At 51.2% G+C, this 23,480-nt stretch overlaps 7 protein-coding genes across 7 annotated transcripts; 4 read left to right on the forward strand and 3 right to left on the reverse strand.

Annotated features, from left to right (window-relative positions):
• Window positions 1-1,710: 1,710 nt before the first annotated feature.
• Window positions 1,711-3,309, forward strand: PENARI_c001G06936 (J domain-containing protein; the record flags this gene model as incomplete). The annotated part of the gene is made up of 1 exon (XM_022626676.1): window positions 1,711-3,309. One exon carries the CDS (start codon window positions 1,711-1,713, stop codon window positions 3,307-3,309), a length of 1,599 nt encoding a protein of 532 aa, XP_022493324.1.
• A 1,348-nt stretch (window positions 3,310-4,657) lies between these two features.
• Window positions 4,658-6,571, reverse strand: PENARI_c001G05781 (putative sterol o-acyltransferase (APE2); the record flags this gene model as incomplete). Its single annotated transcript, XM_022626591.1, has 6 exons — window positions 4,658-4,684; window positions 4,756-4,797; window positions 4,850-5,105; window positions 5,171-5,881; window positions 5,935-6,378; window positions 6,447-6,571. 6 exons carry the CDS (start codon window positions 6,569-6,571, stop codon window positions 4,658-4,660), a joined length of 1,605 nt encoding a protein of 534 aa, XP_022493155.1.
• Window positions 6,572-7,287: 716 nt separating this feature from the next.
• PENARI_c001G03165 (AP-1 complex subunit gamma) lies at window positions 7,288-10,067 on the forward strand (the record flags this gene model as incomplete). Its single annotated transcript, XM_022626361.1, has 5 exons — window positions 7,288-7,297; window positions 7,366-7,489; window positions 7,546-7,734; window positions 7,788-9,906; window positions 9,972-10,067. The coding sequence occupies 5 exons, from the start codon at window positions 7,288-7,290 to the stop codon at window positions 10,065-10,067; spliced, it is 2,538 nt and encodes an 845-aa protein (XP_022493455.1).
• An 845-nt stretch (window positions 10,068-10,912) lies between these two features.
• Window positions 10,913-12,453, reverse strand: PENARI_c001G11396 (putative nucleotide-sugar transporter; the record flags this gene model as incomplete). Its single annotated transcript, XM_022627022.1, has 4 exons — window positions 10,913-11,186; window positions 11,269-12,150; window positions 12,231-12,307; window positions 12,400-12,453. The coding sequence occupies 4 exons, from the start codon at window positions 12,451-12,453 to the stop codon at window positions 10,913-10,915; spliced, it is 1,287 nt and encodes a 428-aa protein (XP_022493541.1).
• A 522-nt stretch (window positions 12,454-12,975) lies between these two features.
• On the reverse strand, window positions 12,976-17,609 carry PENARI_c001G02406 (uncharacterized protein; the record flags this gene model as incomplete). The annotated part of the gene is made up of 4 exons (XM_022626308.1): window positions 12,976-14,319; window positions 14,378-17,158; window positions 17,225-17,327; window positions 17,392-17,609. The coding sequence occupies 4 exons, from the start codon at window positions 17,607-17,609 to the stop codon at window positions 12,976-12,978; spliced, it is 4,446 nt and encodes a 1,481-aa protein (XP_022493983.1).
• A 1,289-nt stretch (window positions 17,610-18,898) lies between these two features.
• Window positions 18,899-21,021, forward strand: PENARI_c001G05813 (LMBR1 domain-containing protein; the record flags this gene model as incomplete). The annotated part of the gene is made up of 2 exons (XM_022626596.1): window positions 18,899-19,206; window positions 19,269-21,021. 2 exons carry the CDS (start codon window positions 18,899-18,901, stop codon window positions 21,019-21,021), a joined length of 2,061 nt encoding a protein of 686 aa, XP_022493121.1.
• A 1,470-nt stretch (window positions 21,022-22,491) lies between these two features.
• Window positions 22,492-23,196, forward strand: PENARI_c001G10028 (uncharacterized protein; the record flags this gene model as incomplete). The annotated part of the gene is made up of 1 exon (XM_022626918.1): window positions 22,492-23,196. One exon carries the CDS (start codon window positions 22,492-22,494, stop codon window positions 23,194-23,196), a length of 705 nt encoding a protein of 234 aa, XP_022493494.1.
• Window positions 23,197-23,480: the final 284 nt, after the last annotated feature.

Consider the following 23,480-nt stretch of genomic DNA (forward strand, 5'->3'; position numbering starts at 1 on the left):
TTCCCAGGTATGGAGTAAAATGGAGTATATTTAGTGACAAACCTGCGTAGGGGAGACAACAACCACTTAATTTGAGATATCTTGCCTCCCTCCTCCCACCCCTGGTCTAATATAGATGAACGACCCCTGGTCTAGTGTCAATTTCTCTGGTGCTCAGCCGGCCTCGACCATAGCATTCGGCTACAAACAAGTCGACTCTTTAGAGACGGACATCCAATCCGAAACCCACCCTTGTTGGCAATCAGAAAAGTGAGGGGGCGTAGATCACTGTTTAAGCGTATAAAGTTACAACCGTGTGTTTCGGCACAAGGTCTTGTGTGACATCCCCAGTCGCGCTGATGGGATCGGAGGATTATGGACACGGCTGGTGCGGTTCGAATTGAAAGATTGTGGTCCTTTTTCATTTGGGTTTCACGGGGGATCCCCAGATTGAGGGTTATACTGCAATCACTATCACACAGATATTGTCAACTGACTGTGTCCGGGTGGCCCCGAAGCGAGGCGAAACGGAGAGAAAGCAAGAGGTGGGCGGTTAGGCTAGGTTGATTTATGAGACATTTTAAGAGTTAATGGGGGTTTACATTCCAGACAGATACTATTTGGGCAGGAGATGTTACGGGGAAATATATGGAGGTGAGAAGAGGTAGAGGGTGAGGTGTTTGGAGAGTTGTCATAATAATAGGAACTGGAGAATCTTGCGCGCGGACCGCAGTGCCGGGTTCATGAGTCCGAATGACTTAGAAATGGGTCGAGACGGTGTACATTGTACCCCTACTCCATCCAATCATTTGAATACCGCGATAAATACCAGATGGAGTCGCTATAGGTGGAGACAGACACGTTGGTGATGGGTCTAGTGGGACAGAGATTAGGTCTCAGTGCCTCAAAGGAATGTGCAAAGTATTGGAAACGCGTCTCTCTATATTTAGGCTATTCCGCCACAGATTAAGGCCACCGGAACCCCTCGGGAGGGAGAACATTACTGTGGCTACCACTTAGGCGTACAAGGTTAGAGCTGAAGCGAAGCAAGGCAAAATAAGAGTAAAGAATGTTCAATGTTCACAGTGAGGCGACCCAGGCGTAAAGATGGGGGGAGCAGTTTTAGGTGCATGCCAAACCTACTCGATCGAGACGGCGGCAGGAAAAGAAGTAAAGATGGGCGCCATGACGATGACCCCCTCACTGGGCCTTGTTCTCGTGTTAGATCGCCCCATCTCTAAGCAAATGAAATACCCTCACTAGGACGAGGCGGTGATTGGCAGGGTGCCAACAAATCAGGTCCAGGGCACGGCCAATAACTGGGGGAGACCGGTGAAGTGACAATAATACATGTAATAAATAGTAATAGAAAAACAGAGAAATAGGGAATTAGAGAAATTATAAAGAAATTACGGAGACCACCCCAAGTTGGGCATCTCCTTTGATCTTGACTAAGCGCGCCACCCTGCTACTGTCGACTGCGCCACTACATGTAAATACCTTCCCCTGGCCGGTTCATTCGGCTCAAGACTTTCTTACGGCATTGCCCGATGCCCTTACTTACATTGCGATTTACAATCTCCTGATCGAGATCTTTCTGGATGCGTCGGCGTTGGCATCCTACTACGTCAACTTGACATTCCATACATTACCTCCACCGCCTCTTTCCCCCCTCTCTCTTTCTCTTCTTCAATTCCAACTCAACACAGACTTCTGTGTATCAATTTTACCATGTCATCAGCTCCTGATATAGATCCATATGCTGCGCTAGGAGTAGCCAAAGATGCGACCCTCTCCGAGATCCGGGCCGCCCATCGAAAGCGAGTGCTGAAATGCCACCCAGACAAGATTCAAGATGAGTCGCAGCGGAATGCCGCCCAAGATGAATTCCAGAGAGTTCAACAGGCCTATGAACTTCTTTCAGATGAGTCCCGGCGAACCAAATATGACGCCAAAGTCAACAGATTAGCCGAATTGAAGGCCGAGCTGGAGCGCAGACGAGCAGAGTCATATGGCTCTCCACGAGGAAGTGGTTCCAACAACCGAGAATACCGCAATGGTCGGATTGTGGAGGAACGAGTCCCCTTGGAAGTATATCTCGATGAATCATTGCGATTCACGGAGGAACCACGTCCGATGTCTCGCAAGCATGAGGAGTATGGCATGCGATCCAAGGCCAAGCCCACGGAGGAAAGGAAGAAGAAAACTGCCACGCCGATGAGTGCGTATTACGCCGCAAAGGAGCAGCGGGAATCGACCAAGGCCACCCATTCCGACCGTGCCAAGACCCGCGATCAAGAGCGACGACGACAAGCGTCGGCCAAATACGACACCTTCGAATCTTACGCTGAATCCGATGATGCTTCAGACTCCAGTGCTCCTCGCTACGTCTTCACCAAGCGAACAGCAACCCCGCGCCGAGAGCGCGAATCCCGATCCAGGCCAGAGTCCTCTCGCCGCGAACGCTACGATGACGATGATTTCTCCGATCATTGGCAAAGCAAGATTAATAGTCGAACGACCAGCGCGGAGGACTACATCGCATCCAAGGGTCGAATCTCGAATTCCCCACGCCGATACCATGGTTACGACTCAACGGAACCAGAATCGCCCGGTACGCGGCCCTCGGGACGGTCCACCCGCCCTACAACAAGACATCCGTCAACATCCCGCAACAACTCCTACGACTACATTGAGTCGCCTCGCGAGAAGCCGAAGATGCCAACCGCCACAACTTCCCCAAGCATCAAGAGCTCTCTCCGCCCCTCATTCCTGAACCACCGCGCAGCAACCTCCAGCGGCTTCAGTCGTCCCAAGCGCGATAACACGCTCTACGGAATGGCCCACGAACCCATGCCCTCACGCCCCTCAAAGCCCCGCGATCGCTACGATTCTGGATATTCGAGCCCAACGACGCCCGAAATGCCCACGCGGGGTAATTCCCCTAAGACACATACCCGCTACAAGATTGTCGAGGAGCCAGACCGCGTCGTTGTCGAGCCAAAGTCCGCCTCTTCGAAGTACCGCTCCTCATCCCCAGACCGTGCCGAACGCACCTCTTCGTCGGCGCGCCAGCCCCCCAAGCGGAGTAGTACATTCCAGAGTTACTCGACTGAATCGCCATCATCTCCTCGCATTGAAGTCCGCTCTTCGCGACCTTCAAGACCGGCAACCTATCGTGATGCCGATTATTCTCCTCGTCCGAAGGAGAAGGATGTGAAATACTCTCGTGCTTATAGGCCTGAGGACGTCAGTTACTCGCCGCGTCGCCCTTATTATGACGAGGATTATCGTCCTCCTGCTGTGGGCAGACGACAGTCTGCTTACTAGTCCTGTGTTGTGTTGCAACAGTATAAATCGCTTACGACAGCTTACGCTTGTGCACGCTTTCTTCTTTTATCTTTATCATCTTTATCGGATATTCATGATGGAGCTCGGGGTGTTTTTCAATTCCTTTGCTTTGCATTTTCATCTCGATTTCTATCCTCCTTCCCATTCGCATTATCATTCCTTCTTGTCTATACATGGGCTACTCAGCAGTCCTTTCACACGGAGACAGCCTCTACTTCCAGTCCGAGATTTGATTTGAACAATGACGGTACCTATTCCAGATCGATCTCAGATTTGTCACGGTGTCTCTCCTTTTTTCCAAACCGGATAGTATATCGCATACCTCTTCATGTCTACACGCCTATCCTGTACACTGGCCACAGCCAGTGCAGGGAGTAGTGAATTTGCTATTCCATCACGCATTGAGACGGCCCCGGTATTGATTTCGGTTTCTTTGATTCTTTCGATGTTACTGTACCCTGGTCTGGTTCACTTCCTCCCGCACAGCCAGTGCGGGGGTGAGGATTAGGGCTAGGGCCAGGGGCAGAGACAGACGTATTCTTTGTCGGCGCATAAGGGTGGGATGGTCGGAAGGGATGGAATGGTGTTTCCTTTCTCTTTCTTCTTCCTCATCACATCCTATGGCGTAGCTTTACCTCTTTTTCTTTGTTCTTATTTTCCTGTGCTTTTTTTCCCCCATATTTACCTCCCGGCTACTAGATACCTGATGACCCAATTTATGACTTACGCTCCTTGATATGATATGACATGCCACGATCTTTGACTTATTTTCTTTTCCTCTCTTTTTGCGCTGTAGGAAGCATGGGACTCATTCGATGTTACAGAAATTGGAGGGAAAAGGTACATCTCCTTTGTATGGTTTTAACTGATCTAACTTCAAAGACTGAAACTCCACCTACGATGTCCCGATGTTGTTTTGGTCTTGACCGACATATTTGACTAGAATAATGATAGAGAATAGAACTTACCAAAATGTCTGACATTGTTGTGATATTGTGTCGTCCAAATATGTCCAAATCTTTGTTAGATTATTATTTGTTAGTTATTCTAGTTGTATCATGTGGCCCAGGGAGGTTTATTTAAACACCTTTATATAACCATGAATACATCCGTCGAGATGAGTATCAAACCATAGTACCCGTAGTTGAGACAAAAATATAACTAAAGCTATATACAAGGCGAATGAGCACGCCCTTGATACAAATAAAAGCAACCGCCGCTAAACCATTCCTAAATCCAATCTACACCTTGCTACGAACTCACTTCATTGATCGATTGCATTGTTCCGCCATGTCCAGGGTATTGCACTCAGAAGTATAGGTATTCCCTAGACCAAGACGTAGAACGCACACATCTAGAGCAGCCAGTGTTAACCAAAGATACTTGTGGGTATATCCAAAGTCAAGAAGACCCTGCATAACTTACCATCGAAAGACCCAAAATCATAGAAGACCAGAAGAACACATTCTAAAGTCAAGTCAGCTTTATAAGATACCATATCCCCGTAGGAGCAGCTTACATTCAGGGTAGTCCGTCCTCTGAAGAAGCGGGACTTCTGAACTGCAACAATGGGCAGTTGCAGCATCATAGCCAGAAATCCGTACCCACGGAGCTTCTTGGTAATGCAGCTCATGACCAGCTCGTGGAAAACTGAGCTGACCAGGAATGTAATGGTCATAGCCACGGGTTGAGAGAAGTTGCATCGCGAAGGGAAGTAGACATGGCGGAAGAGGAAGTGGTGGACGGGAACGTTCCACTCGCGGGAGAATTCGAGCCTGGAGGGAAATTGTTAGATCAACCGATTGTGAATTGGGTATATTATATCTGCTGTAGGACGTACCAGTCACACGAATTCCACCAGTCCGCGTAAAAGTGCCGGTCAGCAAATCGAGTCAACTCGGCAAATGCGCCTAAAACGTATTCGAAGATAACCAGGAAAACGAGCAGGAATGTAATCATGAAGGGGAATAGGAGCATGCTGATAGTCTCGGCGAGGATGAATGCCTTGTCTGAGACGCTAGAAACGACGTGGAGTTGAGCGCTGGCCTCTGTCAGGACGGGGAGAATGAACTCCTCGCTGACCAGGGTCAGCAGAAAGATGCAACCAAATACGGCTGCAGTCTTCCAGCCGATCTCTGACCAGCGGCGATCCTGTCGGCGTGGATACTCCAGCTCGTAGCAGAGAGTCGGGCAGAATAGGAAGTCGACATAGTTACCGACGTGAAGGTTCTGGGGGTATGAGATATTGCCGAGTGGGGAGGTCAGTTCCGTAGCTAGTTCCTCGCGCAGCTTCAGCAGTGGCTCTGTCGGGGTGTCTTTCTCGCTCTGGTCTTTCATGGACGGCCGGCGTCGGTGGACTTCCGGGTAATGGATGGCAGATGTAGGATTGGAGGACATCGAGCCGGGTTTATCAAGAGAGGCTAAACGGCGCTCGGTCTCGCTGAGATGGCCATTGTAGAAAGCATAGGAATGCAGTTTCATGAGAATTGTGAGGGTATGCAGCGTGAAGAAGACCTGCGCGGTCCAGGTCCACTGCAGCATAAAAGGCCAGCTAGTTGTTGTCAGCGATATAGAACCCCATTTCATATATAGATAGCCACCCACTTGATCCATAAGACCAGCCAAAATGCCTCCCCCAGACTCTGCACTATCATACCTCCGCGCGACCACCGCAGCCACTGCGGACCGCTCCGCCAGATCCGGTGTAAAGGTAGAACAAGTCCTGAGCTCACGACCATGGCCACATCACTGAGTCCCATAACCCACACATTCTGCGTCAAGAGGCTCCAAACGCGCAACTGTAAGGGGAATCCTGTATACTTAATGTTGCGCAGCGCGCTGGTCCCGACCATAATCACCAGCGCAATCCAAAAGAGAGTAAAGAACCCTCGGAAATTGTGGTAGTCGCTATCCGGATCAAAATGCGACACACGAGGGACATAGTCTATCGTATAAAAAAGACGGTTTCGGGCTCGAACTTGCTTCCTCGCAGTCGAGATCGAGTGCGCCGACGGGGGCGCATCTTCGGAGACAGGGGTTGAGCGGCCACTTCAATGCAGTGGATATGTTAACCAATACCCTGGATCAGCTGGCTATGTGGATAGAGAACAGCTCACCTCACGTCCTGCGACAGCTTTTCCAGGGGAAGGGGAAGAGCTCCGGTCACGTCTTTTCCGTCGGACTGGAGAGGGACGGCGCGCGGCCGTACAGTTGCTGAATCATGGGAGACGGCGCTAGACATCCTATATGGACGCAATTGTGGGAGCAGAAAGGTGGCACATCGAACTCGGTGGTATGAAAGGAAGACACATATGATGAGGGGGAGCTCTGGTGGGTTTGTTTGTCTGAGTTAAGACACCAAAAATAACCACTACGTCACAGCATTTATAGGGGACTAGGCAGATGCAATCACAACGATCTGTTGGATTGTTGAGAGTTCTCCCTGCCAAGAGGTGAGTATGTATCATTTTGTCATTCTATTTCAATTCAAGTTACCAAGTATTCTGGCATCCTTACACAGGTAGGTGTACGGCATACCTGTAGATCTGGTTCATGTAGCATTAATCCGCGACCTCCACCAATCAAATGGGCTTGTGGTTTAGTGGTATAATACTCCCTTAGCATGGGAGTGGTCCGGGGTTCGATTCCCCGCGAGTCCATTCATTTTTTATCCTTGCTGACTTCAAAGGCGGTGTGGCTTTGTGCCGGTCAGCGGTCACCTGACCACAAGGGTCACACTAGGCCCGTTCTCAACTAGCGCCCCATGCCAAGAAGCCAGGTCGACTGCCATGAGGAATAATAATAAAGCAGTCCAGACCTCCAGACCACTGCCTTGACGCTTCTTCGTTTCATTGATCTTATGAGCGCGGTGCTTGGTTTGGTTTCCTAGGCCTGATTTCATCCCTTCTCCTCCATTGAATATTACCTTTCCTCGCCCCGTTGGGGGTCTCCGTTGCCATGTCTTCCCGTGAGTGCTGCCCGCCGCCCCTCCTCCCCTGAGACGAGCGCTAAACACGCAACCCAATCTGTCTATAGTCAAGCAATTCATTCGGAATGTCCGATCAGCCAAGACCATCGCCGATGAACGTGCCGTGATTCAAAAAGAGAGCGCCGCTATTCGAGCCTCGTTTCGAGAAGAGAGCCATGACTCCGGTATCCGGTTAGCTTCAGCAATCTCCCAATGGACTTCGCGAACGAATTCTAATAAATTGACAGGAGGAATAATGTCGCCAAGCTCTTGTACCTCTTCACTCTTGGAGAGCGCACTCACTTCGGTCAGATCGAATGTCTGAAACTACTTGCCTCTCACCGGTTCGCCGATAAGCGTCTGGGATATCTGGGGACCATGCTGTTGCTGGATGAGAACCAGGAGGTTTTAACACTTGTCACCAATTCTCTGAAAAAGTTGGTGTCTACGGTAGTCTCGATCGCTTGAACTCATACTGACTAGCATGCAGTGACCTCAACCACTCCAACCAATATATCGTCGGTCTCGCTCTTTGTGCCCTCGGCAACATTGCTTCTGTCGAAATGTCCCGTGATCTATTCCCCGAAGTCGAAGGCCTCATGTCGACCGCCAACCCATACATTCGCCGGAAAGCAGCCATCTGTGCCATGCGCATCTGTCGCAAGGTTCCAGACCTGTACGAGCACTTCCTCGAGAAAGCCAAGAACCTTCTTTCGGACCGGAACCATGGCGTACTGCTCTGTGGTTTGACACTGGCGATTGATCTTTGTGAGGCGGAAGAGGAGGAGGAAGGACCAGAGGGTGTGATCGAGATGTTCCGGCCGCTGGCTGGAGGACTTGTTCGCGCTTTGAAGGGCCTGACAACCTCCGGCTATGCCCCTGAACACGATGTGTCCGGCATCACAGACCCTTTCCTACAGGTCAAGATTCTCCGTTTCTTGCGTGTATTGGGTCGCGGAGATGTGGCCACCAGCGAGCTGATCAACGATATCTTGGCCCAGGTGGCCACCAACACGGATTCCTCAAAGAACGTCGGCAACTCGATCTTGTACGAGGCCGTTCTTACTATCCTGGATATCGAAGCCGACTCGGGATTGAGGGTGCTGGGCGTCAACATTCTCGGGAAATTCTTGGCTAACAAGGATAATAATATCCGCTATGTTGCACTGAACACCTTGAACAAGGTGGTCGCAATCGAACCAAATGCGGTGCAGAGACACCGTAACACGATCTTGGAGTGTCTGCGGGATCCAGATATTAGCATTCGCCGGCGAGCGCTCGATCTCAGCTTCATGTTGATCAACGAGGGCAACGTGCGGGTGCTGGTGCGGGAACTGCTAGCCTTCCTAGAGGTGGCCGACAACGAATTCAAACCTGTGATGACCACACAAATTGGCATTGCGGCTGATCGTTTCGCGCCAAACAAGCGCTGGCACATGGATACCATTCTGCGGGTTCTCAAGCTGGCTGGGAACTACGTCAAGGAACAGATCCTGTCCTCATTTGTGCGTCTCATTGCTACCACCCCTGAATTGCAGACCTATGCAGTGCAGAAGCTTTACTCCTCATTAAAGGAGGATATCTCACAAGAAGGTCTCACCCTGGCTGCGACATGGACGATCGGTGAATACGCCGATAGTCTACTCCAGGGTGGTCAATATGAGGAAGAGGAATTGGTCAAAGAGGTTCGGGAAAGTGATATTGTCGACCTTTTCACCAACATTCTCAACAGCACCTACGCCAGCCAGATCGCCGTTGAATACATCATCACTGCATCCATGAAGCTTACAGTGCGTATGTCGGATCCTGCGCAGATCGAACGTCTGCGCCGTTTCCTCTCTGGCCGGACTGCAGATCTGAGTGTAGAGATCCAGCAGCGCGCTGTTGAATATTCCAACCTCTTCGGCTACGACCAAATCCGCCGCGGCGTGCTCGAGCGGATGCCCCCACCTGAGATTCGTGAGGAACAACGGGTGCTAGGTGCGCCTACCGCTAAGAAGCGCCAGAGCAAGGTTCTCCGTGGCAAGTCTACTAAGGCCGCCAAACCGGCCGAGCATGACCTGCTCCTCGACTTGGTTGGCGGTGACGCCCCCGTTACCAGCCCTACCTCGAGCGGATCGAACACCGCCGATCTGCTGGCAGACATTCTTGGCGGAGACTCCGGCCTGTCATCGCCCTCGCCAGGCCCTGCTGGGCAAAAGAACTCGAACAGCGCCATCATGGACTTGTTCGGTTCCAATGGTCCTTCGCCATCACCTCAGCCAATACAACCTGCATCTGCATCCATGGATCTACTGGGTGGAGGTGGTATGGGTGCCTCTGCCCCCTCGCCTTCATCCTCTCCCGCTCCTGTCTCCGCCTCGACACCAGCACACACTGCCCTCAACAAGGACGGCCTCGTCCTCACCTTGCAGGTCCAGCGCAGCGGCAATAACGCCCAGATCATGGCTCGCTTCCGCAATGAGTCCAACTTCGACACCTTCACTAATGTCGGTTTGCAAGCCGCCGTGCCAAAGAGCCAGCGTCTGCAACTGAGCGCAATTAGCAAAGCCGATCTTGAAGCCGGTGACGAGGGCACCCAATCAATGCGCGTGACCGCTCTGAACGGAGTATGTCTTTCCATTTCCTATCTTCCACCCTATAAAACTCATCAAGCTAACTAACTACTCCCCAGGCACTCCCTGCCAAACTCCGTCTCCGACTTCGTATCTCCTCCGCCAGAGACGGTGGCGACCCCGTTATCGACCAAGTGGATTGGTCTGAGCCATAGATACAATGGCAATGGCGAAAATGATGCCAAAATTTCAACCGAACGAAAGTTTTAATTTTCCCATGAACAGTTCAAAATCCATTTCTATACACCCTAGCATCTTTTACTCTTACTCTTACTCCTGCTTTTGCTTTTCTCTGCGCCTACGCTTTCGTCCGTATCTAGACTTTCGTTTTGGCCCCTGTCCTCGTTTTCGTTCCCTGTGGTGAGGATTTATTCTTTCTTGTATATGCTTAACAGATGGAGCTTTATGTATGAGCAAATACTGCATGGTGCAGGTACAGGTGCAGTGTGCATTGCATCGGAGCTAGATGTTTAGTGGTTCGTAGTCAGGAGTACATGTACTGTACCTACAGCTGAGGCCAAAAAAAAATAAGCTACGGTATACTCGTTGCCCGTTACTTAAGATGCCTGTCCCCCTATAGCAGTACAAGGATGATATCGAATAACAGTAACAATCTCTTGCATATTATCCGTTATACGGAACGAGAAGCCCCGGTATATATATTTACATGCATTGTTATATTGCAACTGTAACTCCCTATGGAAAGAACGAAAGAATGAAATCCAAGCAAATCACAAACCCGAGAAATGCAGTAAGCCACTCATGATAATAAGCAAGGCTCTATAAGCCGAAAGATCAAATAGAACACCCCAACAACAAAAGAAACGAGAAAAAAGTAGTAAGTAAACTCCAGCAAAATAATGCAAAATCGTATCATCTATCCAATGATATCCCTCAACTTTATGGTCCTGGTCACAAATAAATGACCACAATCCCAAAATGGTGAAGATATGAGATAGATAGTGAAATGGTAGGTCAGTTCGAGAGTGTATCAACTTATTCAAATATGCTCAATAGGATCCTCGGGGAGAAGGACCTCGCCCTCTCCCCGGTTGCGAGGCAAGCAGGCCTTGAGAGGGGGCCGGACAATGTCATTGAACAGGAATGTTCCGTAGACGAGGAGTGCAAAGCCGGCAACTTGGAGCCACTTGAAGGTCTCCCAGCCCAGGCCGAGCGAGACGAGCCAGATGAAGAGGGTACGGCAGGTATCGATTGTGCTGCGGGAGGTGGCAGAGACGGTGTGAGTAACCGATAGACCGAAGAAGTTGAAGCCGCTGGGATAAAGTTAGAGAGGGGATTATAAAGAGAGGGCTTTCGAAATATCAACGTGGGGTTGAGAGACTGGAGAAAACATACCCAATGCTGACCATGATCGCTAGACTAGAAACAGAAATGGCACGGTTGCTAGTCAGTTGACGCCATCCCTCCTTCATATCAAAGTACCCATAGCGACCAGCCTCAGTTCGCCCAACGGCAAAGTACATAACGACCATACCGACGAGAGTGACCAAGAAGCCAAATACACCTTCCCAGCCGACAACCTGGATAGGATCCATAGCATAGTGCTCGAGAATCCACTCCTCCAGTACAAACTGCGAAGCGGTGAAAATCTGCGCCGCCGCAATAAGCAGCACACCAATGATAGCTTTCACAGCCTCGGGGGTCCCAGCAACAGCACGGGCCTTGATCATAGCATGCGAAACAGTACCCGCGGCTCCATCACCCTGCGTGATATCATGACCAGAATTGCCGCTGAACAAAGCCCCAGAAAGACCGACAACCGCCACGCCGAGGACGACGATGAAGAGCGCGCTCCACTGGTACATGTACAGTTTGCGGCGGAGGAAGATGACGCTGAACAGGCCGACGAAGAGGACCAGGGCGCCGCGGGTCATTTGGTAGATACTTGCTGCCACGAAGAGGAGGCCTACGTTCATTAGGGTTGTGCCGGCGATATCGCAGCTGGAGGGCGCGGCGAGGAGGAGGACCTTCCAGCCACGCAGTGGGATGCGCTCGTCGTCCTCCCGGAGGGGCTTGGGGTGTCTGTTGTCGGTGTCGAGTCCGCGGATATGTTCATCGTCGTTCTCTAGGCGCTCGTCTTCTCCGTTTACTGGGTGATATCCGCCGGCAAGGAGCGGAGAGGGATCGCTGGATAGACGGGGGGCGATGTAGCAGCGGTAGAGGGAGGTTAGGCCAACGACGAGCCAGCAGCCCATCTCGCCGACGAACATCTGGGCTCTGTGGGATTTGTTTTGCTGTCAGTACTCGTTGCTCTTGTTGTAGAGCTTTATCTCGTGCGAGATTGGGTTGACCCCTACGTTTGAATGACTGGCTGCTCGAAGAGCTTCCGGTAGCTGGGTTCGGGTGAATCACAGTTCCGCACACATTGCATATCCTGTTCGACGAGAAACGATTAGCTTGGGTATCCTTGACTGCAGCCATGACTCCTGGACTTGCCTGGTACTTGTTGAGAATGGTGTTGCACACCCCGGTCACGAGCATCATCGTGACCAGGAAGGGGATGAGGGCGTTGTTCGTCATCTTGGCGGCAAGCTTAGACTGGTGAACTCGAGCTCAGGCTCGAGTGTAAGAGAGATATGAAGGAGGCTATTGAGAGCCTCTGAATAGGTGAGGAGACAAAGCGGAGATAGGCTTATCAGAGCAGCTGATAGCACAAGTCACGGGTTACGCTGACTGTACGGGCCGGTACCCGCTCGGTACCCACTACGCTACGGAGTACTCAAAACACATGTCACTGTTGAATATAAAAGAGTGCATATTCCGCAAGGAGAGCCAAATCCCTATTTTTCCTCCCTCAAAACGCCATCGCTGGGGACAACGGACAACACATACTGTCCAACAAGAGATTAAGAATAAGATGATGAAAGAGGAGTCCCGCGTAGGGTAGTGTACAGACGCATCGCTCCTGGACCCTATGTGCGCCGGAGATTATCTGCCGAAATCAGATAAATCGTAATATCAGTCCACCTTTAACACAAACACAACCTATGGCTATAGGGCTAGGCATGGGTATATAAGCCCGATGTAAACCAAAAAAAAAATTTAAGTCATGGGAATGGGAATGCCTTCCTTGTCGTAACGGGCAACGGCATCCCAATCAACTTCAAGTTGACCCATAGAGCCTTCGCTCTTGACCTGAATATCGGGCGGAATGCGGATTGTGGCCGCAGCCAATGCAATGGTCTCCTCATCCCAGGGTTCATAGAATTTATCCATGAATGTGGCTTGGTCGACCTCGTCAGGGGGAGTGAGAGTACCAAGGGCGAGCCAATCATCCTCTGGGGTGGCTTCGTTGATATTGAAGTCCTCAAGCGGGTCGTAGCCCAGGTGAGGCAAGTCCTTGCTCGCCAGGTTCGAGAAGGTGTCATGGAGGGCGTCAAGCGAAGTGGGACAGTCCGCCCATGGGTCCTTTTGCTCGCTATCCTCCAAAGCAAACTTACCAGCATCCTTCTTTCCATCCTTGCCAGCAGACTTCACCCCCTTAGCTGACTGCTGCGGGGTGAGCAGCTGGGTTGACGTAGAAGGAGATGCGGTCTTGCCTCCGAGTTGGCTGGTGACTCGGGCCATAGGAGTCATGTTTCCAAGAACAGGAGTAGCAATGCTTTGTTTCGCAGGAGATGCCGCAGCGCTGATCTTGGTGGAAAGTGGTGCGAATCCGGCTGTGGCGACCTGTGGGACTTGAGGGTCGTTGGGATTCAATCCCAAACCGATCGAAATGCTTTCATGGTAATATTTGAGATAGTCATCGATGACTTCCTCCTCCTCTGGTTGATGGCTTTCCTCAACATGCTTGTCCAAGGCCACTTGAGTGGGGAATCCTTGGTAGTGGTGTTGACATTCAACCACACTGCACTTGAAAGCACCCGCCAACGCTGCAGCTGTCGATTTGGCATCCGCGACTGCTTTGTTGTACTTCGCGGCTGCCACAGGAGCCGCGTTAGCCTGGATTGGAGACGATGCAATACCAGCATGAGACTGCTTCCGTCTTTTCGGGGGAGGCAGTTTAAGGTTTTCGGGGGCAAGTCCTCCTGGGCCATAGGCATGAGGGACTCCTGATGGTGATGGAGCACCAAAAGGCGCAGGTGGAACGGTAGCAGACTGACTCGAGGCGCGCCGAGCTCGCTGGAGAGCTTCTTCCTGTGCCTGCAGCTGTTGCAAATTGGTGGCATTTAGTGCAGGCATGTTGCCTTGGGCAGTTGGCGCGGTGGAAGCAGGAGGTTGAGAAGCGTTGGAACGCTGGCTCTGTTGTTGTATACGGGTAAGCATCAACTGGAACAGCCTTTTCATGAACATGACAGCGCCGTGAAGATAATCATTGGTGATTGTGAAATGATCATTAACAACCCAATCTTGCGAAGGCTTGAACTGTCTCATTAGTTGGATGCGCTATTTGACTCTGTATTAGCAAAAAATCGCTTCAATTACCAGAATGAAAAGTACTCACCATAGCGAGAAGATTTCTGACGTTCTTCTCCTGGCCTGGCACTTTCGCATACCATTGCACCAGAGCATCCAACCGACCAAGGACCTGCAAGGATTCACGCAATTGGTTTGTCATTGAGATCTTGTCCTCTGGACTGATGGGCAGTGGCTTTGCAGGTGGGGCGGCCTTGGAGATCTCATTGTAAACCTCCATGACTTGAGGTGGCAGGTTCTTGTTCCACGCTTCCTCGGCGGCAGCTCTGCTAAGAATCTTGGGTTGAGCCTGTTGTTGCCTCCAAATGTGCGCATCCACCTGGGCTCGCTGCTGGGGAGTCATCTGTGAAAGCTGTTCTTGCGTAAATGGGAGTCCTGGCCTGGAAGGGCCAGTCCCTGCACCCGGAGCCATTGCAGGCTGGCTCTGTTGGGGAGTAGCCATGGCTCTGGCGTCAGCAGTATCATCTGTGCTGGGTCGCTTCTTTGACGCCTGTTTCCCGGTAACGGCCTTGGCATTTTTGGCTGTGGCCGTGGCTTGGGATTTTGCGTTCAATGATTGTGGATCTGCAGGCTGCTGTGTCTGCTGAGGAGCTTGTGGTTTAGGTTGAGGGACAGCTTGGGCTGTAGGGAACGGGGGTTGCGTCGTCGGTTGGCCTTGCTGCCCAGGCGGCATGTTTCCTTCCATTTGCATAGCTCGGCTTTGCGCGGCCTGCAATAATTGCCTTTGACGGTTCCGGTGCAGAATTTCGCGGATCTGTTCATCGCTGAAGTTGGCTGACTGGGGTCCCAGCTTCTGACGCGCTATTTGAATGTCTTGGGCGGAAATCGGCCGCATGCCCGCCATGTTAGGGGTAGGTTGTTGCTGACCGACAGGGAAGCCCTGGGGATTCGGAAATTGGTTCTGGGTGCTCTGGAAGGGGGTTGCCTGTTGAGCTGGTGTATTCGGGTCTTTGACTAGACCGGTACCAGATGAAAGCAATTGACCCAGGTGAAGCTTCTGGAGCATCATAAGCCGGGACACATCATTAGGTCTTGAAACTCCAGGGTTTGATGCAGCCCATTGTTTGAGTTGGCCCCAATTCTTGATGTTCTTAGGTACTTGCATTGAGGTGCCGTTCATGTTCAAAATCGACGGTGGGAACGCCACACGGTCCATTTGCTTGCTCTGATCAGCGGTCATCTCCACTCCATTGTTTTGCTGTCGCAGCAGTTGGAGCTTGAACATTTCGTTCTGCTGTTGTTGACGCTGCTGCGGGGTCAGCTGCTGGCCTTGGGGTAGTCCTCCGGGGTTCAAATCCTGAGGGACGTTCATCGAGCCTCTCATCATGGCATTGCCCATTTGATTATTGATCATCTGCTGGGGTTGGCCTGGCTGGGTTTGGTTTTGCTGTAGAGAGCCGGGTTGTTGGGCGGAATTTCGAGCCATATTGCTTGCAAGAGCAGCCCGACGCTGTTGGTTCAAAATAAAAGCTTGGGCCTGTTCTGGGGTCATACGGGCAAGTTGTTCTCGGACATGTGGCGGGATATTGGGAGGAATTGGTGGACGACCTTGCATTGCAGCCTGTCCTTGAACACCACCAGGGTGCTGACCCATGTTCGGAGCACGGGAGGGTGGTCGCGTTTGAGCAGGGACCTGAACTGGCGACATCTGACCGGGTGCCATCGGTTGGTTCAGCATCGGCATGCCGGGACTCTGGCCAGTGAGTTGTGACTGTCCTTGGGGGTTCGCCTGGCCACCTTGACCTGAGATTGCCATCTGAGCTTTCTGAGCCGCCTGTGCACGCGCCTGAGCCTGGGCCTGGGCCTGGGCCTGGAACTGCATTCGATCCTGGGGAACATTGGAGCCGCCTTGCATATGCTGCTGCTGAGCAAGGAATTGGGCCTGGGCGTTGACATTGTCGCCGTTCATGTTTGCCTGGCCATTCTGGCCCATTTGTTGCGGGAACATGTTATTGTGGTTGTTGTTTGGGAATGGTGCCTGGTTCATTTGCGATGAACTTGCAGGAACCACTAGCTGGCCAGCTTCTTGTGAGCGTAGGCCATCTGCCTGCTGTCCTTGGATGTTTTCCACGTTGCCCATGAAGTTCGGAGGCTCCATCGACTGGCCAGGGTTACCAGGGAATGCATTATTACGCTGAAGGTTCAGCATATTCTGGAACGCCTGTCGCTGCTGTTGGGAATTCATCATGGGGTCACCCATCATGTTGCCATTGGGGTCCATTCCAGCGTTTTGAGTGCGTCCCATTTCTGCACGGGCGCGACGATGACGTCTGATCTGACCGAGTGCCTGAGAGCGGAAGAAATAGGTCATCGGATCAAGGTTTTTTCTTGCCAGATATTGACGCTGTTCGGGGGTCATGTTTGACAAGTTCAGCTTGATCTTTTCCATGTCTTCGGGGGAAGTCTTGCTCAGCATCTCGTTTGCCAGTCGAGAAACATGATCGAGGTCCTGAGGGGATAAGGTGTTGAGGTCGTCGGGTAGGGGGATGCCATTTGCAGGACGTTGTTGGGTGCGCTGTTGTTGTTGCGCCTGTTGCTGAAGCATCGCCTGAGACTGTTGCTGTTGTCGCTGCTGCTGTTGCTGCTGCTGGAGGGCAGCATTATTCATTCCCATTGCCATTTGGTTCTGGCCGGGAACAGGGGAGTTTTGCATGTTCTGATTCATTTGTTGCGGGAAACCGACAGGGATCTGATTTTGGACAGCGCCCGTCTGGGGCATCATTCCAGTTTGGTAGGCGACCGCGGCTTGTCTCTCTCGTGTGTCTTTGATGTGAAGAAGCTTTTCGGTGCATTCCTTCTCATAATCATCCTAAATTGCAAGCCCTCCCAGTCAGCATATGAGGTTCGAGTGAAATAAAAAAGGGTCAGGACAGACTCGTTCATTGGCTTTGGAGAAGGCTTTCGACTCAAAACTCATGGCCGCCTGGGCTGCTTGGCTGAGACCGATGCTAGGTTGAATAAGACGAAGGGAAGAGATCCTAATTCAAACACGGGTCAGACACAGTAGAAACACACAACAAGCGCAGACAGAGAAACACTCACATTTGATAAATGTGCATGGCGCGGTCCTTTACCTGAACCGTGGCCTTCCAACCACCATGAGGTCCCTGATTTTGTATTACTGAGGCGACATGGTTCATAATAGCCTGTATATTCTCATTCTTCTGTGGTTGCATGTTCGCCTTCATAGGCCTCATCCCAACGGGCAGGGCTGGCCGGCCAGGTCCCGCGCCCGGGTTGGCGAACTCTCCCGGATTCATAGCGGACACCCCATCAATGGAGGATCAATGAGCAATCCGCGAGGAACTTTCTTGAAGGTCAGCATTAGCTGGAATACCACGCGCAACTGTGAAAGATGTCGCAAGGTCAGCAGATGAAGACGTAAGGGATTCGACACGGGTCGATCAGCGGAAAAAAAGCAAGCAGGTGCTGATGTGGAACCGTAATTCGAGTCAATCAGGGAGGGTGGGGATGGAATGAAAATGGACGAAACGGAGGGCTGGAGGGACTGGAGGCACGCAACGAGCCAACACGACGGGGAAAGCAAGGCGTTCGGGCACCAGCGTCAGAGCGATGCCATTCGCTGGCCGACACCTGAATATGGCTTGGAGCCAATGAGGGCAGTTGTAGGGTGGATGGGATCCGTGACAGGGATGTTGCAACGCTCAAGTCGCACTGGGCTCTGTTGCCTCTCGAGCGAAAGAGGGGAGGAGTCGGGGAGCTTAGATACGAACCAAAAGTCTGAATCTTGAGACAAAGCGATGAGTGCACAGATCGGGGGGGAGGGAGGAAAGGGAGTGGCGGGTCAAGTTGAGATGATGCGGATATACAAAATGCGAATGAATGGATAAGAGAGAAGGGAGAGAAAAGAGAAGAGACAAAAGAAGGGCTATTGACGATTGAAGGTTAAAGAGAATCAGATGGTGAGGGTGGGCGCGTATCAATAGACTGGTATTTGGTATTGCGATGTCATGGGGTACTCTCCTGGCGGGTGAAACTGACTTAGAGTGTACCCTAGGGCTGTTTGTTACATGTATCAATAATACCGCTGATCCCTCAGGCCGCAACTTCAGAGCCTGAGAGCTCTAGCACGTCGTCATAGTGTGGAGTTGGAACATTGGGAAGTACGGAGTAAGGGTAAATGCAAATATATTATATTATACAATAGTACTCTGTACACTAAGTATTAACCTTAGCAATGCCTATATATAATCAACCTTGAAATACCACTGGATTCTTATGGTGATCGACAAGGCGTTCTGGCCCTGACCTGATCCGGGCTAATTACTGTGATGGCTGGTAACGGGTACTCCACTGTCTATGGCACACGACACCCAGGCCAATGTTCCCGCTACTTCATGTTGGTTAGTCAGAGCTTAAGTCAGCCACTCTCCTGGAAACGTCAACCTTGGGCCCCGTTTCTATATATGGCTTGCCTTTCAACAACTCGCGTGTCATCGGGCTCCTCCTTTCTATTCGAGATCCTGGTATTTCTCGTCATGAACAACGGTTGAACGACTTGTTCTATCACTTCCGCTGTTCCTCCAGCATGTTTTCCGTCTCCGTACCGCCCATTTCGGTGGGCTCGAACGTCTTTTTCGCATTCGCCCTCTTCTTCATTTCAGCACTTGTACTATTGCTCCTACGACGATTCCTGACATTGCGCGCCACTCCGGGCTACCTCATTGTCCCCATATTCTTGGCTCTGGCTCTGCCTGCCAGTGTCGTTCTCTTGGTTCCCATTGATTTGGCGTCCAGTTCCCACGATGGCTCCGGTCCCAAGGCAATCTGGTTGCCAGAGCGAATGGTTCTGGTCTGCTGGCGCATTGCCTACTGGCTAATCTTTGTTCTTACTTGGTAAGTGGCTCACCTTCTTCGACATGGATATGGACCGTAACTCATTGTCATCTCTCCTACAGGGCTATCCTTCCATTGCTCGGTGAATACGTCGACTCCGGATACCGTGAACCCAAAGCCCGCCTTATGTACTCCCTCCGATCCAACGCTAAATACCAATTAATCGTCCTGGGCTGTGCGTTGGTGGGATTGGTCTACGTCTCCATCTCAAACGGCTTCCGTTTGAGATCAATCAAGGGTCTCGTCATGGCATTGGCATATGTGTGGGGTCTGGTGCTTGCCATTTACCTTATGGGTCACGGCCTAGTTTCCATCCCACGCAATCTGCTCCGAAACTCGAACGTCAGCGGTCGGCTACGAAGAATCCAAGCGCATGCGCCCAAGGTACACGATCGACTGATGGACTCCGTCAATGAAGTGGAAAACCTTAACGCGCAGGTTTCTCAGTTGCAACAGCGCAAGACCGGTACTGCCCGCGACTTCCGGGAGTGGATTGAAGAGCTTCGGGAAGGTCACGGTCAACCCGACGTGCGGGCCCCAATCCTTGAATCTCAGGATACCTCTGCTACTATACCCTCTGTAATTACAGAGCGCTATCTGGCCGATCTGACAAGACGGATTCAGCGTGCTCGCCACATGAAGGCTCGGTTTGTGGATGAGTGGGATCGCACAGTCCAGTTGGCTGCTGATCTCCAAGCTATTATCAACTCCGCGGCTTCAAAGAAGCTTGAATTTGCTCCCGGGGCTCGACGGTCTTCCTGCTTCCCCCGCGTGAAGTTCCTTACTCCGTACATGCGGTATCAACTATACTCCAATGTCATCCCTGCGGTCAGGCTAGCATTTGGAGCATTCTTCGCTGTGGCGTCTGGATGCATTGTTTGGTCAGAGTTGATCAAGTCTTTGGCGCCTCATCTATCTGCTATTAGTCTGACTGTTGTTCCGAACTGGAAATCCAGCCCTGTCGGTTTTGGCGGTCAACTCATCGCCTCTGCCTGGCTGTTGTACATGTGTTCGGCAGCCCTCGTTGGTGTCAGCGATGTCAAAGTCTGGGGAAACCGAGCACTTGTCCGACGTAACACATACGGCGAAAGTGCATGCTGGTACGCCAGTCTTGTGGCTCGTCTGACAGTGCCAATCGCCTACAACTTCTTGACATTCCTGCCCAAGGAGTTCCGTAGAAGTACCACATTCTACGAGTTCCTCGGCAAGCTCATCAACCTAACGCCCCTCGGCAAAGGATTCGATTTCATCTTCCCCATCCTTATCCTCTTGCCTATCTGCGCAACACTATTCAACCTCTACGGCCGCATCAAGAACGTCTTCGGATGCGGCCTTGCAGAGGATGACGATATCCACGATGTGGAGAACAACCCCGCCGGATATGGCTTAGGCGGTTGGCGCGAGGGCCGCGACCTCATTGAGCGCGAGCTGAACGGCTTCGGCTCATTGGCAGTCTCCTCCCGTGGCAGCCGCTCCACCTGGGCATCAGACCGCAACGAAGAAGGCTCCCCGGGCTCCTCTCGCCTGCGTGTCCCAGCTGCCGAGGGCTCTCGCTCTCCCCAGCCTACCCAGCGGACCGTAGCTCCCCCGACGATTGTCGAGGGTGAAGAGGAAGAAGACGAGAACTTCTTCCAGTCCTTTGCACATCGTGTGAAGAATACTTTCGACACTACTAATACGCCTCAGTGGTTCCAGGGTGAGCCATTCCGCCTTCCGCGCTGGATGTCAGGTAACAACAACACTACCACGGAAGAAGGTGGTGTTTCGAGGTTGTTTGGTGGGCGGGCTGTGCCTGGTCGCCTGCGACTCGGCTAAGGACGTATTCTTTTATTATGCGTTGTTTAAATCTCATGTCTCTGCTGCTGGACGGCGTAATATAGATGAATTTTCTTTTTGTATATAGCTTAGTCCCTTTTGTTTTGTTTGTTTGGATTTCATTACAGACCAATTGAATATACTATAGAACGGACAAAAGAAATAGACCATTAAATTAAACTTTATCTCTATCTTCCATAGCTTCGGTTTGGGTGTATAGTCATGTTTGCGGTCCTCTCTTTGCTGGTATGCATAACGCTCACAATAATGTCAGGCTATTTCTGATGTGAAGCTAGGTGGGAACGGCATATGCGGCTGGTCAACCCAACTGTCCATTTCCGTGATAGGACATACCGATACTCTGGGTGGATCTTCGTCTGGTGGTTGTGGCTATGGAAAGATGTGATTCTGATGCTGATACTTAGTCTTGGTGTAGCTATGTATATCGAATTTAAACTAGCTTTGGTCGGTATATATTTCAGCAATATATATATATCCGTATCAAAGATGCTTCTGCCAGTTGAACCACCCCGGTGCTGCTGAATATGAAACAAGGGAATTACACAGGCAAAAATGTCAATATTATAGCTCTATATAGGGCATTGTCCAGCATCACGATAGCTCCATGCTAAAAAAAATAGAACAGCCTGATATGACGTCATATAAGAAATATGACAAAAATAAAAAAAATTGCCCTCGTCCAGGTTCGAACTGGAGACCTTCGGATGTCAATCTTGTTACCAAGAATGTCATAAGAAAGGATATATGAGACCGACGTCATAACCAACTAGACCACGAAGGCTGATAGATGAAGGAAGGGGCGCTTATTGATATCATGAACAAGAAGCGTTGGTGTTGTGAAATCGATGAACCGACTTGATAATCAATGCCCAGGTCATCATTCGTACCATTTCCTCTGCTAGGTGGGGCTTGCGTACCTTCTCTTCCATAGCCTCGCCAAACGACACTGGAAATCCCTATCGATCTATACCGAGTTGGGACCAACAGTTGCCTGGGTGTCTGAACTAAGATCTGTCCGGCGCTAGTGGCTTGCCAAGAGCACCAGCTACATGTACTCGTATTGTCGTCTTTTGCCGTGGACTTTAAATCATTTTCCCAGCTTCACATTGGCCGATGTCCTCCCTATTCATATTAGGATTTCACGAGATTCTGTCCTCCAAAGCTTTGTATACATATTTGAGGCCAACAAAATCCAAGCGCACTACTAATCCGATGTTACAATCCCTGGGTCACTAACTGCACCTGCACTAACTATGTACAGAGCTAGCATGGATCTCCATGCACCTAGTAATGCAGGTCAAAGTTCCGAAATGAGAAAGGTGCATAGACGCCCTGCTAGCCCTTCCGACGAAGAAAAACAACTGGATAAAGCGGAGACAGGTGCCTCCTGCGTTTTCTGCCTGTCCAAGCTATTCCCCTACTTGGAAGCTCAGGTCTCTAGTACCTGCAATGGAGCTGACTGGGGCGCACACCGGCCCCAAAGAGGAGAAATCTCAAGTGACATCCGGGACCCGGCGAGCCCTGGGGCGGGAGATGCACTTGTCCTCCGCGAACGAACAAACAGCCGAGCTACTCAAGACAACAAAGCACACCCTTGCCCAGCTTCACGAGGCGCAGCGTCTACGTGAAATAAAGGCTCCTCTCCTAGAAACCAGCGAACGCAGCTGGATCGACCAAACCCTCGAAGACGTTGCGGATGCAGTCCGCGAAGCAGCCACCCTAATCGAGCCCATACGAGTCGAGAGCGAGACCCGCAACGGAAGGCTCTCCCTGGGGCGGCAACTGCGCTGGCTCTACAGAGACAGCCAACGAGCTAAGATCAAAAGCCAACGTTTATTGGCGTGTCATCACAGCCTAATGCTGGTTTTGGGTCATCTCCAGCGGCTGGATATTCCCGTATCCCCTATACCTGAATCCCCCGTCGTGCATGAGCTCGGAGCTGACACCCTGTCAACAAACTCCACCCGCAGCATATCTGGGCGACAGGGGCCACGGTCTGGATCTAGTGGACCGGCAAAAGATACGCAGGAGGTCGTGGGGGCGAAAAGTCTCCTGAACTACGAGATGCACGATATGTTGGCGTGGCGTCAGTCTAAGGGAGCATTGACTGAACTGAAACACTCTATGGGTTCTACTACGGAGGAACTGGGTTGAATTAGTCTCTTTTGTTGTACTACCTTCCTTTTTTGGATTTCAGTTCCATCTTAATCCGTTTAAACATCTAAGTGCTTTTTATTATCTGGCCTCTGAAACACGATATCTGTATGCACGATTTTGAGTGGAAGGAAACAGTATTACTCCATTTACACAAATACCCTTAACATCGTATGCTGCAGCTATCTGCCCTAGATTCCCATGGACAAATCTTTCTTAACAAAAGATACACGCAAATTAATTACACCCAACAAAAATGCCGAAAGAGACATCCAGCTATCAAA

This window comes from Penicillium arizonense (assembly GCF_001773325.1).
Source record: "Penicillium arizonense strain CBS 141311 chromosome Unknown PENARI_contig001, whole genome shotgun sequence".
Lineage (NCBI taxonomy): Eukaryota > Fungi > Ascomycota > Eurotiomycetes > Eurotiales > Aspergillaceae > Penicillium > Penicillium arizonense.